At 40.3% G+C, this 20,889-nt stretch overlaps 1 protein-coding gene across 2 annotated transcripts in view; it reads right to left on the bottom strand.

The window, feature by feature from the left end:
• The window catches only part of LOC150078161 (protein regulator of cytokinesis 1-like), a 185,713-nt gene that overhangs the window by 38,954 nt on the left and 125,870 nt on the right, over nucleotides 1-20,889 (bottom strand). For both annotated transcript variants that reach the window (XM_090384834.1, XM_090384835.1), the window contains exon 10: nucleotides 20,114-20,362. In XM_090384834.1, the coding sequence (XP_090240960.1) occupies nucleotides 20,114-20,362 (249 nt within the window). The remainder of the gene's footprint in view (nucleotides 1-20,113; nucleotides 20,363-20,889) is intronic.

Below are 20,889 nucleotides of genomic sequence, written 5' to 3'. Positions count from 1 at the left end.
ATGCAAAGAATACTTTTGATATCATATATTTGGATCTTAGAAAGCTTTTTGTTACTGTTGCACATGGAAGACTGCTGCACAAATTAGAGCAGTGTGGCATTCAAGGCAAATTGCTGCTATGGATAAAGGAATAGTTAAGTGGGAGAAGACAGAGTGGTAATCAATAGACACTGCTCTTCGTGGAGTCCCCCGGGATTCAGTTAATGATATTGATGATGGTATATCAGGCTTAATGTCCAAGTTTGCAGATGATACGAAGGTCAGCAGGGTTATTAATGACACTGATGACAGTACGCTTCTGCAACAGGATCTAGAAAAGTTGAACAGATGGGCTGAGAGGTGGCAAATGAAGTTTAACATTGACAAATGTAAAGTACTGCATATGGGAAGCAGTAACCCAAGAGTAACGTATAAACTCTGTGGTACTACACTGACGGTGGTAGAGAGTCAAAAGGACCTGGGGATAATTGTGCAGGCAGATATGAATTTTTCTGAGCAGTGCAGACGGTCTGCAAGAGTAGTTCATGGTGTCTTGTCAATGATATACAGGAATTTTTCTAGCAGGGATAAAGAGGTGATTATCCTCTTGTATAAAGCAATGGTCAGGCCACACCACGAGTACTGTATACAGGTCTGGAGGCCTCATTTTAAGAAAGGCCATTGGAACGAGAAAGAGAAGGGCAACAAGATTAGTGAATGGAACAATGCGTTGCTCTTACGAAGAAAGGCTTAAGTTTTGCAAATTACGGTGTCTGGAGACTAGGCACCTGCGAGGTGATCCGATCGAGGTGTATAAAGCCTTGAATGGTTTGAGCATGCTCAATGCTGATGGGATTCTTCCTCTTGCTCAGAATAATTATCTGAGAGGGCATAAATTCAAATTGAGGAAGGATAGTCGTAGGATGGATGTGTGGAAGTTTGCCTTTAACCAGTGGGTGGTTGATTGTTGGAACAAACTTCCATCTGTCATTGTAGAAGTTGATAGCTTAAATAGATTCAAGGCAGAACTAGACAAACATTTGGGGTGAGTGGATGGGTGAAAGAAGGGTTTTTTTTTTTTTTTTTTTTTTTTTTGCTGATGCTATATAAGCTTGCTTTCTTGCATCATATGCCTTTCCTAATGCTAATAGTCCAACTATGCTACAAATACCACTTGGCGCTTCTTGTGTAATTACTGTTGAATGCGGCAATATTGATTCTGCCACTGTTACATGTGACTGATGTGATGCTACCATTTAATTGTAGAGAAAAATAGTTTATCAATGACTTGTAGTTTAAAATTTTTTCATTAAAATCTATCATTTACAAAAAAATTATGGGTATAAGCCTCGGATCAAAAATGGGATGTGTGAAAAACAACACAAAACCATGTAACTGTAAGGAATTGTAAAATTATCATAAGAGGTCAACAGTCAACAATAGCAGATTCTCTTGTATTTGGCATGAAAAGGCACTAAACACTTTCACAACAAACAAGGGGACAATTCCCTCTTTATCCCTGCTAGCAAAATTTCTGTATACCACTGGCAAGACACCATGTGCTACTTTGCAGCCTGCCTGCACTGCTCAAAAAAACTTAATATCAGACTGCAAAATTACCCCCCGGGTCCTTTTCATCCTTTACTACCCTGAGCATAATAGCACACAGTTGGTACGTTACTCTAGGGTTACTGCTACCCATATGCAGTACAGTCAGTCCTCGTATAGCACGATAGTTGTGTTCCTAGAAACCCTCGTGCAATGCAAAATAGTGCAATATAAACAGGCCCTATGGGAAAAATAGGGTTAGGTGCCGACCACCCATTTGTAACCAAAACATTACCAAACACAAATAATGGTAATAAAATACTTACGTATTTTATTACGTAAGTATTTTGCACGTGCAAAATAATAGTCGTAATAAAATACTTACGTATTTTATTACGACTATTACGTAATAAAACATTGCTAACGCTTTTGCTTCTATCGTAAGCAAACTTGTTTTCTGTTTGATTTTCTATCCAAACAGATGACAGCCGTTCCATCTCTTCCAATTCTTTGTGTCTTAATCTAATGGATTTTAATTACACTTTGAGTTGTTCCTGCTATGAAAGTTGTTTTTATTTTCTCTGCATTCTTTGTAATTCTCGGCGTTGCCTCATTTAGGTCTTTGCACGTGCAATATCACACGGTCTTTAATTTCGCTCAAAGTGTTTCACAATTTCATATTTTTTCTCCATTGACAGAGGCGGACTGGACATAAGCCTTACCAGGAAAACCCTGGTGGGGCAGAGTGATTTTGGCCATAAACACTAGTATGAGGCCACTATAAATTTTCCTGGGTACGAATTTTTGACCCAGTCCGCCTCTGTTTATCGACATTGCTTTTCTTTTTCTCTCTGAATCTGCAGTGTCTTCACCAGGACCCTTCCTTTTCACACCTTTTAAGTATTTTACTCATTTTTAGGGAATACAGCACAATTACAAAACGAGGAGGCACGATTGATATACATAAACAAAGCTGCGCACATGTAGCAACTGAATAAACAACACCGTAAAGGCAGAGATACACTATTAACACCTCACATTTTACTAAAGCACATTTCTAGGGGTTACTACCATAAAACAATAAAAACAATTTCCAGTTGCATTCCTGCTGGTGGAATCTGTTATAAACTGGTAGTAAACTCGATCTAACTGCATTTGCGATTATACCGATAGCTGGAATTGTGTTGGTTTTTACGTTATTATAGTGAAATGTGTTTCCCCTTCACTGATATAAATACATTTTCAGAATCTTCTCTTCATTCCTATTGTGTTACGTTCGGTTGGGGTGATTGTGCATTCGACTGACATTTCTTGTAAACACAAAGGTGAATCGTACATAAGCGAATTCGGTTCATGTTATATAAGATATCGTTCACCTATTTATAAATCATGTATGATCGAATTCGTGTAGTGTAAACACATGTTATACGAGGACTGACTGTACTTTACATCTGTCAATGTTAAACTTCAGATGCCAGCTCTCAGCCCATCTGTCCAACTTTTCTAGATCCTGTTGCAGTAGTATGCTGTCATTGCTGTCATTAACATCCCTGTCAACCTTCGTATCATCTGGAAACTTAAACATTAACCCTGATATACTTTCATCAATATCACTGATAAAGAAAACAACACTGGGCCGAACATCGAACCCTGGGGGACACCACTAATAACATTAGTCCACAAAGAGCAGTGTCCATTCTATGATTTTTTAGTGTTTCTCACCAACCATTGAAGTAAAAACGAAAGACGAAAAACCAAATTCTTAAAATTTTTATATTTACAATAAATTTATTTACAAACAAAATACCATATTACTGATGATAGCAATGTTAAAATAAGACAACTGTGATATACAGTAAATATACAAGGTGATAATACAAATACCGAATTTAAAATACAATAAAATATACAAGGTTAAAAGCGCTAATATACTAACTGAAACTGTCAAAGGCTTCTGCCTTCTTTCTCAACAGTGTACTTCTATTCTGCAGTGCATCATTAAATACCAGCAGGTTCGTCGTGCGTCTCACGTAAACGTATACTGTTCCCATCGGAACCGGAAGTGGCTCGGGAGCGTTTCAGGCAAAAACGTTCATCCTCTCCAAGGATTACCGCCTCAAAGAGGGGATGAATGCGTGTGCCCCATCTCTATTTATATTATTCTCAATAGAACTAATTCGTAAGCTCTCGAGCCACTTGCGGTCCCAAAATCTATGCGCCCGATCAGTGATGACAGCTTCGTCTGGGGAGATTTGATGTTGCTTCTCCCAGAAATGTTCAGCTACGGCGGATTTACCATAGTCTGCATTTCTTATCACATTTGTGTGTTCCCCCAAACGATCTTTGAGACGCCGTTTTGTTTCTCCCACATAACATTCCCCACACTCTGGGAATTTAATATTATATACGACCCCACTTATATTTTCATTTAAGATGGGGTCCTTGACCTGTGACACAATTGTGTGCAGCTACCTGCCTGGGAGTTGCACACAACGTGTCTGGTAATTCCTTAATATACGAGCTAAACGTTCGGATAAACCCGGATAGTAGGGGATGTATGCGGTGGCTATTGGCGTGAAGGACTCACTTCTGCTCTGCCCTCCACTAATGTATTTAACTCTATGATCCTCCGGGGATAGCCACACTTCAAAAGATCCGCCGTAACACGTTCATACTCCATTTTTCTATCCTCTGAGGTACTACAATGAGATTTTGCCCTATCCACTAATGCTCTTACCACACTGTTCCTGTGATGGTTATAGTCTGAGCTGAGTTGTAGTGTGAGTATTGGCCTTTGCACACAGATTTTCTAAATACTTTTGTTTTCAAATGCTGGCCTTCTCTACAAATCAGCACATCCAGGTTGGTTGGTTGGTTGAGTTTTATTGGCGCATCAGCAACTAAGGCTATAATGCGCCAAAACCTTGTCATAAAAAGATGAAACTTTCAGTGACCTAATGAATTAGGTCACTAAGTCAGGGTATAAAATCAAGTATAAACTGTAAAAGATCAGTAAACAAGTAACTAGTAAATCTTAGAATAAGATTTTTTTTTTTTTTTTTTAAATATGAGTAAAAAGGTTTACTGTTTTTAGGAAACTAAAAATAGCAGACACATGGTCATTGTCGGATAAAATCTGACTGAGTGTATAGGGCTCAGTCAGATGGTTAAAAGCGGTAAAATGAGCATTTCTAAAATTGGTACAGTCACATAAAATATGTTTAACCGATAAAATGGTGTCGCACTGCTCGCACATAGGAGGGTCATCAGCCCTCAGCAAAAAGGAGTGTGTTAGATGACAGTGTCCTGTGCGGAGCCGAGCAAGAACAACTTCCTCTTTGCGATCCCTGCGTAAGCTGGACCGCCATGGATGGATCATAGGCTTAATTCGACATAGTTTGTTTGTAGTAATCAGTCGATGCCAAGAATCTTGCCACTGAGATTGTAGGTTACTACGGATCACTTGCCTGTAGTCTGTATAGGGGACTAACAGGTCAAGATTATCCGTCAGGGCTGCCGATTTGGCTGCAGTGTCAGCCAAATCATTTCCTCTAATCCCGATGTGACTGGGAATCCAGCAGAAGCGGATATCGAATCCACTTTCATAGAGGCTGTATATTATCTGCTGGATTCGGGACAGGGTTGGATGATTAGTGTGTGACATCGCTGATAAAGCCTGTAGTGCACTCATTGAGTCGGCATATATAATATACCGTGGGTAACGGTGTTTTCTTATGTGATCTAGAGCTAACTCTATGGCATGCAGCTCTGCAGTGTAAATGCTGCAGTCAAGGGGTATCTGCTCTGATATGGTATTATTTGGAAAGACAGCAGCAGATCCCACATACGATTCTGACTTCGAGCCGTCTGTGTAAACTGGCAAGAAGTCAGAATGTTCTGCACGGTGTTGTGAATAGAGCTGAAGGTAGACAGAAGACGGAGTATTAGACTTCGTCGCAAGTTTGAGCGAGAAGTCACATGCTGGTGTTTGTGCATGCCAGGGTGGAAGGGGCTCCTTTGGTGATCGAGCGACCCTGTCTACCGAGATGTTAAGCTAATTAAGTAGCTCTTGAACATGAATGCCGAATGGGCGATTGGCGGTCCGCCGTGTGTTATAAAGATTTTCCCATCGTGGCTCAAAAACGGATGTCCACGAGGGATGGTCCGGCAGGGACTTCAGCTTGAAGGCATATTGTAGAGACAACTGCATTCGTCGAAGCGACAAGGATGGTCCATTTGCTTCGACATACAGACTTTGGACAGGTGATGTTTGGAATGCACCAGTAGCGATACGAATGGCTTGGTGATGGATGGGGTCAAGCCAACGAACAGCGCTATTTCTGGCAGAAGCATACACCTGAGACCCATAATCTCATTTTGAGCGTACAAGTGCACGGTACAGACGTAGTAGAGTGCATCGGTCTGCACCCCAAGAGGTAGAAGAGAGAGAGCGGAGGATGTTAAGCCCTCTCGTACACTTCGTACGTAGCTGACGAATGTGTTGAACAAATGTCAACTTTTGGTCAAAAATGAGTCCCAGGAATTTTGCCTCTGATACGACTGGAATGGTGCTTTGTCCAAGTCGTAATTCAGGCTCAGGGTGGAGGTTACGTTTGCGACAAAAATGGACGCAAACGGTCTTCGCCGGTGAGAACCTGAAACCATTGGCCGTGGCCCAGATGTTAACACGGTCAATAGCTTGTTGCAGTTGTCTCTCAATAACCCTCATATTGCATGATTGAGAGAATATGCTGAAGTCATCGACATAGAGTGCACTGTTTATAGTTGGAGGAAGTTGTTTAGAAATAGCGTTTATTTTAATGGCAAAAAGCGTAACACTTAAGACAGATCCTTGTGGTACCCCCTCCTCTTGGCAAAAAGGCCGCGAAAGGGAGGATCCTACACGAACTTGGAAATAACGGCAGGATAAAAAATTTTTAATAAAAATGGGAAGGTGGCCTCTCAGACCGACGTTGTGAAGGTCTTTTAAAATACCAAATCTCCAAGTTGTGTCGTACGCTTTTTCCATGTCAAAGAACACCGACACCAAGTGTTCGCGTTTTAGGAAAGCATCCCGGATGGATGCTTCCAATCTAATAAGATGGTCCAAAGTGGACCGGTTCCTTCGGAAGCCGCACTGGATGTTGGAGAGAAGGTCATTTGATTCGAGATACCATATTAAACGACAATTAACCATTCTCTCCAGGATTTTGCACAGACAGCTGGTCAGAGCAATAGGACGATAATTGGTGGTAACTTTTGGATCCTTTCCTGGCTTAGGAAAGGCAAGAACGATTGCCTTTCGCCAGGAGTCCGGAAACTGCCCTTCAATAAAGATTCTGTTATACAGAAGGAGCATACAATCCATTGATTTTGGTGAAAGATGTTTAATCATGTCATAATGGATGCCATCTGGTCCAACAGCACTTGCTTTGGAAAGAGCGAGGGCTCTTTTCAGTTCCTGAATAGTAAAATCCCCGTTGTAGGGATAGAGGACCTTTGACTTAAAATTAAGTGCTTCTCTTTCCAGTTTATGTTTAAGGACCAGGAACTCTGGGGAGTACGAGGATGTTGCGGAGATGTTAGAGAATGTTTCCCCAAGAGCATTGGCTATTGCAGTTGGATCTGCAATAGCACATCCATTATAATCTAGGATTGAAGAAGGGTGGGATGTATATTTTCCCTTCATTTTCCGGATTTTATCCCAGACTACCTTAGAGTTGGTAGACTGGTTAATAGATGATGTAAAACGGATCCACGATTCCTTTTGACTCTGACGACGGGTGTAGCGTGCATTGGCTCGTGCACGTTTGAAGGCTATAAGGTTGTTCGTGGTAGGATATCGGCGAAATATCCCCCACGCTTTGTTTTGAGCCTTTTTTGCTGCTGTGCATTGTGAATTCCACCAAGGTTTGGGAAATGGTGGAAACCGGGCAGATGTTTTTGGAACAGCATTCGCAGCTGCTTGGACAAAATTTTCTGTGATGTACTTAACTGCATCATTGATAGGCTTTGACTGACCGTGCTAAGATCAAAAATTGCCTGATGTTGGAAGGCAGTCCAGTCAGCCTGATCAATCTTCCACCGTGGTAACCTGAAGGGAAGACATGGTCTCCCACTGTGTAACGAGGTTATCACAGGGAAGTGATCACTCCTGTATGGATTCTCCTCCACTTCCCAAGTGAGTGAAGGGAGTAGAGAAGGGGAGCAGATAGAGAGATCAATGGCAGAAAAAGTACGGGTAGGCATGTGGAAGAAGGTGTTTTTTCCAGTATTTAGAAGGGAAAGGTCATTGTCATTGAGCATACGCTCAATGACTCGTCCCCTTCCGTTGATGTTAGCACTACCCCATAGGGTGTTGTGTCCGTTAAAATCCCCGAGAAGTAAGAAAGGGAGAGGCAGCTGCGTTAGAAGATCATCAAGGTCTGCCTGGGAGATGTCAGTTCCAGGCGGCAAATAAATGGAGCACACGGTTAATAAAAATCCCACTGAAAGGCAAATTGCGACAGCCTCTATGCTGGTTGTTATTAGCAAGGGCTGCACTGGGGTCTGGTTACCCACAAGGATAGCCACTCCCCCATGTACAGAGCCATCCGCAATTCTATCCTTTCAAAAAACTGTGACGTTGTGCATGGTGGGATCGTCATTTGCCTTTAGATATGTCTCCTGCAAGCAAAAGCAAACTGGCTCGTGCTTTTGCAGGAGGGCCTTGATGTCATCAATATTTCGCCGGAATCCACGACAATTCCATTGTAGGAATTTAGCCATTATTTTGGCTTGGTGGGTCCATCAGGCGGCTTCCGAGGTGCTGAGGGCTTACTTTTATCAGTCTTGGATTTATCTTTTTTGGGGAAGAATGGACGCTGTCCCGTGTCCATTTCTTCCTCCGCAAAGAGTTCCAAGACTGATTCTTCCGGTATCTCCTTCTGCTCGACATCCATCTTTTCTTGGGTACTAGGGGGGACTTCCCCTTTCTTATTCTTTTCTTTCATAACTACCTTTGTAATTTGTGGAGCATTAGGAGGTACCGATATAGGAGTGGCAGCTGATTGGTCCTTTTGTGCAGGTTTTTGAGAACTTAATAGATACCGCGCAATGGGAATGAAAGACTCCTTTGGAGGAATGGTCATGTCCGTCTGAGTTCCGACGGAACATCTCCCTGCTACCTTCTGGGCGTAGGTAGGTTTGTTGATATTCAGGGGTTTGACCGATTTCCTTGCCTCCTGATATGATATGTTAAGCTCTGCCTTCAGCCGTTGAATCTCTTTTTCTTCTTTCCACCTCTGGCATGCTCGTGAGTAGGCCGGGTGTTCGCCTTCACAGTTAATACAGGTGGGTTTTGCGGCTGAACATGCTGTTGTTTCGTGGTCCTTTGCACCGCATCGAGCGCATGCAAGGACTCCACGGCAGGCCATTTGAGAATGTCCATACTTCTGGCATTTAAAACACCATAAAGGGTTCGGAACGTATGGACGCACTGAACAATTGATGTATCCAGCTTTAATCTCATCAGGATGTTTAGGAGTGTTAAATGTCAAAATAACGCTCCTGGTTTTAACAGTTTTTCCATCCCTTCGCGCAGTAATTCTCTTGACAGCAGTAACTCCTTGTGGTTTCAGTTCTAAGCAGATTTCCTCCTCGGTGACGTCGAGAAGGTCCCATTCCGAAATGACACCTCTCGATGAATTGAGTGTTCTATGTGGTGTCACTGTTATGGGTATTCCTCCGATTGATGTTGCACGGAGTAGCTGCTCAGACTGCCTGTCAGTTTTGGTTTCAATTAAGAGGTCTCCGGAACGGAGCCTCTTAACCGATTTGGGTGACCCTGCTAACCCATCTAACCCTTTCTGTATGAAGAAGGGTGACATTTTACCAATTGGTTTTTCTCCGGTGGAGTGTATAATTAGGAACCTTGGGACAGGCCCTGATGGTAATTCCGTTCGCTGCCTTTTTTTAGCAATAATGCTATCTGTATCTGTGTCTAAAATTTTCAGATAGGGACCGGGTTGGGGCCCCTGAAGGAGTAAGTTTCTCAGGATTCATAGAGGTTTTTTATTTGTTCAGTGCCCGGGCTCCCCACCCACCACGGAGCCCAAAGGGACGCCCACTACCCGGCATGCAATAAATGCGCTCGGGAGTGGGACGCCAGGGCTACCCAGACACTATACCCGCACCGCCGCCAGCCTGAATCCTGTCCCTCGGACCGTGAGGGTAGGGGCGTGGCATTGACACGGTTGACCCTCGCAGGCGAGCCTACTAGCCGATTGATCCTAGCCGGGCCTTCCAGGACCACCCGTCTTGTCGAAGCAGGGGCCAAAGTGGTGTATTGAAGCTGGGCCCCTCATCCACCAGGATCCCCCTTTCTGAATTTCCACGGGTCGCAGCGCACGGCAAACACGCCAGATTCCATTGATGTAAGCCCGGAACCTAGGCTGTGGGCGTTGGATCCCAGTGATGCTAGTCTGGAAGTCCAGCAGCGTCACTGGGAGGTCCCCTCACCACGTACAGGTGCCCAAGTCGAGGGGTCAGCACATCCAGGAACGGCAAAACCCTTCCTTCCTCTACCTCAGAGGTGAACTGTATGAACGGGGAGAAGCTGTTAAGAAAATTCAACGTATCATCCTCACTCCCTTTCCGAATAACTGAAAACGTATCATCAACATACCTTTTCCACGAATGCATAGGGAGAACTGTGGTATTAAACAGTCTAGACTCGAGCTCCTCCATCGCTAAATTAACTGTGATGGCACTGATGGGGGAGCCCATAGCTGCACCGTCAACCTGCTTGTACATGGTATTATTAAATACCATAGTAGTGCTCGAAAGGCATAACTCTATGCCTTTACATATGTCCTCTAAGTTTAGTTGCGTCCTATTGTTCAAGGTGGTGTCTCTTTCTAAGGCCATGTACGCACAATGTATTCCATGGTCAATTGGGATGCAGGTAATTAACGATGTCACATCAAAGGATATCATAACCTCGTTTTCTTCTATACATTGTCCTCTTATGAATTGTACAAATTCTTTGCTATCTCTGATACTATGTTCAGAGAGTCCAACTAATGGTGACAGTAGTTTGGCTAGGAAACCAGATAATGCATACGTGGGGCTACCTATAAACGAGACTATCGGTCTGAGTGGCACACCCACTTTATGTATTTTTGGCAAACCGTAAAACCTCGGTATCTGGCTTCCTGTGGCATGTAATGCCCAATACCGCTCCTTTGAAATCTTATTGGATTTCATCCAACCCTGTACCATTTTATTAACTTGTCGTTCTAGATTCGACGATGGATTCTTATGGATAATCATATAGGTTGTGTGATCATTTAATAAATCTAATGCTTTACTTACATATGCCTCTTTATCCAAAACCACCGTTGCTCTACCTTTATCAGCTGGAAGGATCACAACATTATCGTCCTGCTTAAGACTTTCTAGTGCTAATCTTTGCTTTGCATTACAATTCGGGGGAACTTTCTTGGCTTGACTTAAAATAGCTGCTGTTTTCACACGGATTTCATTGGCCATGCACACAGGTAACTTATTAGCCGCTCTCTCAATGCCCATAGCTATTTCTGCTATGGGCACTTTAGGCAGAATCATAGCAAACTTAGGTCCTAGATTTAAAACTTCTATTTGATCATCAGTTAACTGTTTACTACTTATATTAACAATAAAGTTGCTATTGGTATTATTACCACTATTACTCCTGGACATGGTTTGTTCTTTAAGCCTATCGAACTTATTCATTTTTCTTTGTCTGTAACTGTCAGAAATCCGTTTTGCTTTGTTCGATACCACACTAATCACTAATGTCAAATGCACAGCGGTTAATCTCTCACTTATCTTGTTCAAACACCTATTTTTATCTCTCCTAATGTGGTACAGGTTCTTATGTAACTTATCAACCCAAATGCTTAGGATCTTTCTTTGGTACCACTTAGAAACATTAAACAACCGCTCGTCTTAAAAAGGAGGTTTAACTTGAAAGCCACGAGGTATGAGGTTATGCGTCTTACATCGATGGGCAAACCTCAGATGTTGCTCATGTTCAGCTTCTCTGGCACTATGTTTCTGGTATTCTCTAATGCACCGCACAACTGCATGGCCATAGCATCTAAACAATTCTTCAAATAGGCCTCTGGGGTTGGGTATATTCATACTATGATTTTTTAGTGTTTCTCACCAACCATTGAAGTAAAAACGAAAGACGAAAAACCAAATTCTTAAAATTTTTATATTTACAATAAATTTATTTACAAACAAAATACCATATTACTGATGATAGCAATTTTAAAATAAGACAACTGTGATATACAGTAAATATACAAGGTGATAATACAAATACCGAATTTAAAATACAATAAAATATACTAGGTTAAAAGCGCTAAAATACTAACTGAAGCTTTCAAAGGCTTCTGCCTTCTTTCTCAACAGTGTACTTCTATTCTGCAGTACATTATTAAATACAAGCAGGTTCGCGGTGCGTCTCACGTAAACGTATACTGTTCCCGTCGAAACCGGAAGTGGCTCGGGAGCGTTTCAGGCAAAAACGTTCATCCCCTCCAAGGATTACCGCCACAAAGAGGGGATGAATGCGTGTGCCCCTATCTCTATTTATATTATTCTCAATAGAACTAATTCGTAAGCTCTCGAGCAACTTGCGGTCCCAAAATCTATGCACCCGATCAGTGATGACAGCTTCGTCTGGGGAGATTTGATGTTGCTTCTCCCAGAAATGTTCAGCTACGGCGGATTTACCATAGTCTGCATTTCTTATTGCATTTGTGTGCTCTCCCAGACGATCTTTGAGACGCCGTTTTGTTTCTCCCACATAGACTGTTTAATACTACAGTTCTCCCTATGCGTCCGTGGAAAAGGTATGTTGATGATACGTTTTCAGTTATTCAGAAAGGGAGTGAGGATGATACGTTGAATTTTCTTAACAGCTTCTCCCCGTTCATACAATTCACCTCTGAGGTAGAGGAAGGAGGGGTTTTGCCGTTCCTGGATGTGCTGATTTGTAGAGAAGGCCAGCATTTGAAAACAAAAGTATTTAGAAAATTTGTGTGCATAGGCCAATACTCACACTACAACTCAGCTCAGACTAACCATCACAGGAACAGTGTGGTAAGAGCATTAGTGGATAGGGCAAAATCTCATTGTAGTACCTCAGAGGATAGAAAAATGGAGTATGAACGTGTTACGGCGGATCTTTTTAAGTGTGGCTATCCCCGGAGGATCATAGAGAAATACATTAGTGGAGGGCAGAGCAGAAGTGAGTCCTTCATGCCAATAGCCACCGCATACTATCCGGGTTTATCCGAACGTTTAGCTCGTATTTTAAGGAATTACCAGACACGTTGTGTGCAGCTCCCAGGCAGGAAGCTGCACACAATTGTGTCACAGGTCAAGGACCCTGTCTTAAATGAAAATATAAGTGGGGTCATATATAGTATTAAATTCCCGGAGTGTGGGGAATGTTATGTGGGAGAAACAAAACGGCGTCTCAAAGATCGTCTGGGGGAGCACACAAATGCGATAAGAAATGCAGACTATGGTAAATCCGCCGTAGCTGAACATTTCTGGGAGAAGCAACATCAAATCTCCCCAGACGAAGGTGTCATCACTGATCGGGCGCATAGATTTTGGGACCGCAAGTGGCTCGAGAGCTTACGAATTAGTTCTATTGAGAATAATATAAATAGAGATAGGGGCACACACATTCATCCCCTCTTTGAGGCAGTAATCCTTGGAGGGGATGAACGTTTTTGCCTGAAACGCTCCCGAGCCACTTCCGGTTCCGACGGGAATAGTATACGTTTATGTGAGACGCACGACGAACCTGCTGGTATTTAATGATGCACTGCAGAATAGAAGTACACTGTTGAGAAAGAAGGCAGAAGCCTTTGAAAGCTTCAGTTAGTATTTTAGCGCTTTTAACCTAGTATATTTTATTGTATTTTAAATTCAGTATTTGTATTATCACCTTGTATATTTACTGTATATCACAGTTGTCTTATTTTAAAATTGCTATCATCAGTAATATGGTATTTTGTTTGTAAATAAATTTATTGTAAATATAAAAATTTTAAGAATTTGGTTTTTCGTCTTTCGTTTTTACTTCAATGGTTGGTGAGAAACACTAAAAAATCATAGTATGAATATACCCAACCCCAGAGGCCTATTTGAAGAGCAGTGTCCATTGATTACCACTCTGTCTTCTCTCACTCAACCATCCTTTTATACATTGTAGAAACATGCACTTAATGCCATACTGCTCCAATCTTTACAGTAGTCTACCATGTGCAACAATTCTTGCAATGAACTTTTTTTTTATGAAAACCCCAAACACAGGAGGTTTTAGAACCTATAGTACTTAGTACTGTGCTTGGGTTGGAGGTTGAGCAGATGAAAGAAGATATTTGTTGACATTAGACAAACTTCTGTAGACTGTAATTTTCAGGAAATACGTATGAAAGAAGGTTGTTCCAGAAAGTGGCAGTTGAATGAATAAACGAGGAAGATGAAAAGTTGGTTCTGTGAGTTTGAAGTTGGACAGTAAATGGATGTTGGCTGGTGGCGGCACGTGTTCGGACTGTTTTGAAAGAGAGAGAGCAGGAATTATAGAAGACAATTCAGAAGAACAGTGCCCATGGAAGTATCTGTAGAAGAGGCATGCAGCAGAAACAGTACGTCTATGAGACAGCGAGTGGGGAGACTATTAGAGATGAATCATTAATTAACCTAACTGCCCTCTTCTGAATGGAATCAAGGAGCCTGAGAGAGGTTTTGGGGGAACCGCCCCAGACGATGTCGGTGCACTGCATTGTACACAGGAATCATCTGGTTGCGAAAAAAATTAGTCCAGTTCTTTATCCATCTCTAAATATAGTTATTAAAACCATCAATAAATAGTCACATAGCAAACATCATTGCCTTTTCAGAAAATTTTGCATTGATAATGAAGAACAGTATGTGAGGCTTCTTTTACATACAAAAGGCAGATGGCTTTCTAAAAGAAACTGTCTAACAAGATTTAGCCAAGGAGATCAGCAAACACAAAAACAACATATAATAGATGGCTTGGATTTTTCCAAAACTTAATGAAGTTTGTTGTTTTGTTTGTTATTTGGTTTTTAGAAGCATTAGCAACTATGGCCATATTGCTCCAGGGATATGCGGTGGTCATTCCCTGACCTTTCTGTATCTTCTGTATTTGGTGAGCATAGGCTCGAACCCCGGTCTAATCAAGAAGCGTGTGCTACGCACTGCTGCTCCTGCCCACCTGGCTACGGAGGCGCCCCTTAATGAAGTATCACTTCAAGGGAAATTAATTACAGTGCTAAACTGCAAACGTGTATTAAAAGCCTTCAAATGACAAAATTTCATGGTATGCAAGAGTTAGCTGAGATTCATATTCTTCTGGTCTGTAGATTACTCCCACCCTCATCGTTTCTTTGCTTCTGACTAACTCACACCACACAGATTCTATGCTGGTAAATGTAACTTCATACTCAGCAAAAGCTCTTTTTGCACTCAGACACTACATATTTCCTTGACATTTTACTAAAGGAAGCTGTTAAATCAAATTTAGCTTTACATCGCCCTTCTCTCTCTCTCTCTCTCTCTCTCTCTCTCTCTCTCTCTCTCTCTCTCTCTCTCTCTCTCTCACACACACACACAGTTTAACAATATAAAGCATAACTTGTTCTCATATTTTGAGTTTTTGTTTTTATTTATTTTTTAATGAAACCCCCAAACATGCAAGGAAAATACAGCACTTAGTACAATGCTTAGGTTGAAGGCTGAGAAAACAAAAGATACTTGTTGATATTGGACTTGGATTTCTGGATCTTACATTTAAGAACTAAGACTCTCCATCACTTGCCCTCAAGTATCTTAACACTCCCTTTATGCAATATAGATTAGAACATCTGATGGCTAATGCATTAACTAGAGATGAAGAAAGAAATTAAGCCAAAATTTGCAGAATCATTTTAAAAAGTGCAAATTTAACAGCAAAGCTATAGTTCACACACTCTCTCTCTCGTGGTTTTTTTTTTTTTTTTTTTTAAGTCTTAGAAAACCTATCAGAATGGTGAGCAGGAGAAGGGGTAAAACACAGACTTCCTGTAATAAATCTGGAGAGTTGACAGCTATGCTATTATATGCTTCAGTGTTGCAACACTATAATTGCCTCCCTTTGGTTAATTTAACACAGTTGTTTCTTCATTTGTACACCTTGGCTCACTCCTTATGCTATATTTTCTTAATATATGCATCTGCTGCTTGCCAGCTGATAGAGGCCATTTAGCATCTTTGACTACCATGATGCCTTTTCCCGAAACTCTCCTGATCTTACATTTAAGAACTAAGACTCTCCATCACTTGCCCTCAACTATCTTAATACTCCCCACCAAGGATTCCTGTACCATCAACTCTATGATATTGTCTGGATTACAGGTGATGATCAATCTCTCTAAATATTCTTGCTCTTAGTACCTTCTCTTAAGGTGCTTGTTTTGGTGCATTATTGCCTTATTTGCTGATGGGCCAAAAAAACCAAAACCAAACCAAATATGCAGAAACAGATCTAGTTAATTTAAAAATTATTCCCCATGGTGAATCTCCGTTCCAGTTGCCGCAATGAATAAGAAGCTATAAATGTTAGGAGTTTAAACAGCAAAGAAGTGGAATTAGCAGAATTACTGTTTAGCTACAGCTAAACAAGAAATTAAATTAATTTAATTTGGAAGTAGTTGTAGCAGTAATAGCAATTGATGCAAGAAAGCAAGCTTACGTAACATCAGCCAAAAAACACCCATCTGTACCCTCTAAGAATCTGTCTAGTTCTCCCCTGAATTTATTCAACCCATCCACTTCCACAACAACAGATGGAAGCCTGGTCTAACAGTCTGGCTATTCTAACAGTCACCCACTGGCTGAAGGCAAACCTTCACACATTTATCTTGAAACCATCCTTCCAAAGCTTAAATTCATGCCCCCTTGTGTGTCGCAGCAAGTGGAAGAACACAACTAACATTCAGCTTACTCAAGCTATTCAAGGCTTTAAACACTTCGATCAGATCTACCTGCAAGTGCCTGGTCTTGAGACGCTGCAATTTGCAGAATTTAAGCCTTTCTAGGTGAAAAAACCCTTTTGTTCCCTTCACCCTTGGGGTGAAGGTATAAGATGCAAATTATTGCAAGTCCATTTATCGATAAATGATTGAAAAAAAATTCAGATTATCGATAAATTTTCTAATTAAATTGGCTGTCTCATTCATAGGAGGAAAACACAAAATTATAAGAACAGATTTTAATGAGCTCATTACACAGTGTGACAGCCATAGTTACTTAAACAGATTTTAGTTTTTTATCCTTATTAAGGAAGCACCATTTCAAAAAGCATAAGGCATTAATAGTGGCTGGAGAGAGAGACTGCATCGAATCTTCGTTATGAAAATTCCCACTGAAGAAAATGTACGATCTGCTTCACAGCTTGTAGACTTGATGGTCCTTAATGCATCGTACAATCTTCTCTTTTTCTTTACTTCGTACATTGCGAATTCACTGCCTGCATTGACCATAAAGAACTTACTTAAGGACTCGGAAGTTTTTGATTCCAATTTGCTCATCTAATGATAGAGGCATTTTTTGAAATCCTCCTCTTCGTCGTCTTCATTTACGTTGTCCTCACCTGGAGTTTCTTCTGCACTATTTATATCCATAAGAGGTTTGGGAAACAATCGTAAATATATAGAAGTGGCATATTTCTTTAAGGAAACTGGAGAAGACATCTTGAAAGTGTCAGAAATTTGATCATTTATAGCTTTAGGATCATGAAGATATCGCAAAAGGGAAACAGTATTTTGAACTCTTCTTGATTCATACCGCTGTTTGAGAGAAAGCTGCATTTGATGAGCTATTTCCCTATTTTTCTTTGCCAACTTTTTAAGAAGAAGCATCATAGATTTGTCTGCTTTCAATAAGTTTGCACCTTCAGAGCACAAAGAAGTTAATACTATTTCAACTGGCCTTAAAGTGTCACATAAGACTCTTGACTGCGGTCCAATCTTTTTCAGAAAATTCTTCAAAGCAGCAGATTTCTAAAGCTTGTGTGATGCAGGATTTCAGTTTATAAAACCTTTCGCACATTTCAAGTAAACTGTTCCAGCGAGTTTTGACATCAAGGATTAATTGTAGTTCATTTTTGTGTTTTGATTTCACAAATCCTTGGAGAATTTCATTCTTTAAAGGGGAATTGCTGAACTTTTTGCAAACTTTCCGCAATTTCCTGATCAAACCAAAATAACCGTCTTTAAGTGCCAATGACTGAATATTGTCTTCTTCGCTGTGTTCATGAACATCACATTCGTAAGTCTCTTGATCTACTTCATCTTACACATCAATAACATTTTCCTTATAAAGAACGTCCAATATAGCAAAATGAATGCTGTGTGCCAAACATTCTTGGTGTTCTGGGGGTATTTCTTGGCCAAAATTGACCAAGAAATACCCCCAATAGGTCTATATATATATATATATATATATATATATATATATATATATATATATATATACACACATATATTAAAAAAAAGTAACTTAATTATATACTGTGTGAAGAAAACGTTTTGAGTGAAAAATAACATGCACCCTAACCACACGTCATATGTTTCCACATTATGAATAATTAAATTCGTGGCACCTCAGCCAAATCTTACACTTTTGCGCTTTGGTTAATTACTAATTAGACTAAGTTTTACAGAATCAGTAAACTGAGTATTACTTAGAGGTTCTACAAGAACCTCTAAGTAATACTGAAGGTCTGCAACATTGATAAATGCAGTTTAGCATTTATCAATGTTAAACTTTAACTGCCATTTCTTAGCCCATTGACCCAATTTTTCCAGATCTTGTTGCAGTAGCTCACCCTGATTAGTGTCATTAACCACCCTGCCAACCTTTGTATCATCTCCAAACTTAAATATTAAGCCTGATATACCTTCATCAATATCATTGATAAATATTGAAAACAACAATGAACTCAGCACTGATTTCTGGGGAATTGCACTAATAAGATTATTCCATGAAGAGCAACATCTTGATAACCACTTGCTGTCTTCTTCTACTTAACCATCCCTTTATCCACAGCAGTAACTTGCCCTTATTGCCACATTGCTCATTTGTACAGCATTCTTTTATGTGCAAACAGTATCAAAAGCCTTTCTGAAATCCAAGTACATGATGTCAAAATTATTTTTTGAATCCAATTCCTTGGTCACTGTATCACAGCAATATATCAGATTAGTTAGACAAGACCACTCCCTTGAAAAATCCATTCTATGATTGCAGTATAACTGCATGCCTGTCCAAATGGTCCTGCAGTACTTTTTAACCAGTGATTCTATTATTTTCTCAGGAACAGACATTAAGCTAAAATGTCTGTAATTACTCATATCGCCTTTTGACACTCCTTTATGAATTGGGGGATATGTTCGTACCTCTCCAGTTCACAGGGACCTCCCCTGAATCCAAGGATAATTATGGCCAAGGGTTTGATTACCTCCTTTGCTGCCTTCCTTAATATAATTGGATAGGTGCTTTTTTATGCCATCCTCAACAATTTCTTCCCCACCTTCACTTCAGTTAGCTCCTCATTAGAGTTTGATAAACTTCTGGCATACCCTTCCCTAAAGAATTCATCATGTGTGAATGTAGATGAAACATACCTATTCAATTTGTCTGCAACCTGAGCAGGGTCATCAACGGGTAACCCATAGAAATCAAGTGGCCCAATGTGATTCAACCCCTTCCTTTTACTGTTAATATAAGCACAGACATCTTTGCTGTTTTTCTTTGCATTCTTTGCCAGAGATTTCTCATAATCTGCCTTGTCTATCCACCTTTGTGACTTGATTACAGACTAATTTATACCTACCATAGGCTTTTGCGTAGCCTGATAATTCATATGCATCTCATGCACTTTTCTTCTCTGCTACTTGTCTCAATAGCTCATCTGACATCCATTTAGGTCTAAGCCTTGAACAGTATTTCTTTGTTGGTATGAAATGCCAAGTAGCTTCTTTGATTTGAAGTATAATACAACACAAGAAAGGTGTAGTAATTGCTAATATAACTAAATCTTATGACTAAATTCATAACTAGTTGTGCAAGAAAGTTTAAGAGAAACGTTAACTTTTCTGTTCCATTTTTCTCTAATTTCATCTTCACAGTTTGTGCTAAGCTCTAAGATGGCCAAAGAGACTGTCTCAAAGAGACCCCCCCCCCACCACCCTCTAGCAATCTCTTCCAGTCAATTTTTATAAATTAATTTAATCTTGTGATTTTTGATAACAGACCACAAAGGATTTTGGTTTTTCATGCAACGTTTCTACCCCACCATCCTTTAGCATCTGTTTTTAGGTCTGTGAAACTTAAGTCTACAATTCTGACTCCTGACTACAGGACCTGTACTAAAAAAGTAGAAAGAAGGATAAGGGTAATTTCCTTTCGATTATTAAAGATAAACTTTAGCAATGAAATACATATGACTAAGATTCAGAATTATACTTACTGGTGATTTTCTCGGATTTCTTCCAGTACTTCTTGTTCCCTTGCTTATAGGACTTGGGAAAGCAGCAACAGATGAGCCAATCCGGCTTGTTCCTGGTGTGGTAATAGGAGTTAACCGAGGACCATTAATCCTTCGCATTTTTGCAGGTATTTTTCCAGGTGTTGTAGGAAAAAGTCCCCGTTTACTTGGTGTTTGCACAAATTTTGTATCAGTAGACATTTCTTCTATCTGTTTGGCTCTCTGTTTATGCTAAAAAATAACACAATTTTTGAAACTATGAATTTATTAATACCTTCATTCTATATAAATTCTGTAACTTATAAAATGAAAGTTTAAAAATTAGTAACATAAACAACAAATTATAAAAAAATATTTCAAAACAGATATTGAAATGTGAAAAATCCTATGCCTTTCTGCAAAATTTTAATCTGAGAACATTTTAGCCCCTTCCATGATGCAATTTAGAAATCAAACCTCACACATGAAAGACTGTCAAAGTATACTTTATTTCTTCTAATTTTCTTGCAACAGAAGAACCAATTCTTCTTGTTCAAGTATTAAGATTCAACATTAGTAGCTGCCAAAAAGGCATCTACTAATATTGAAGGAAGTTAGGCACTTTTGCTGCATAAGCAAAAGGATGCGCATGCACACCGCATTCATACATATACAAATATATACTCTTCCTATCAAAATCGTAGATTCTCAACCCACAATCACCCAAGAAGGCAGTGTATTCCAATGGCTGAAAATGTGCTAATCAAACAAATTTCATG

Source organism: Mastigoproctus giganteus, chromosome 11 (genome assembly GCF_048544385.1).
Source record: "Mastigoproctus giganteus isolate SK-2022 chromosome 11, ASM4854438v1, whole genome shotgun sequence".
In the NCBI taxonomy this organism is placed as follows: domain Eukaryota; kingdom Metazoa; phylum Arthropoda; class Arachnida; order Uropygi; family Thelyphonidae; genus Mastigoproctus; species Mastigoproctus giganteus.
The sequence above is the reverse complement of the archived record's forward strand: the minus strand, read 5'-3'. Positions and strand labels throughout refer to the sequence as shown.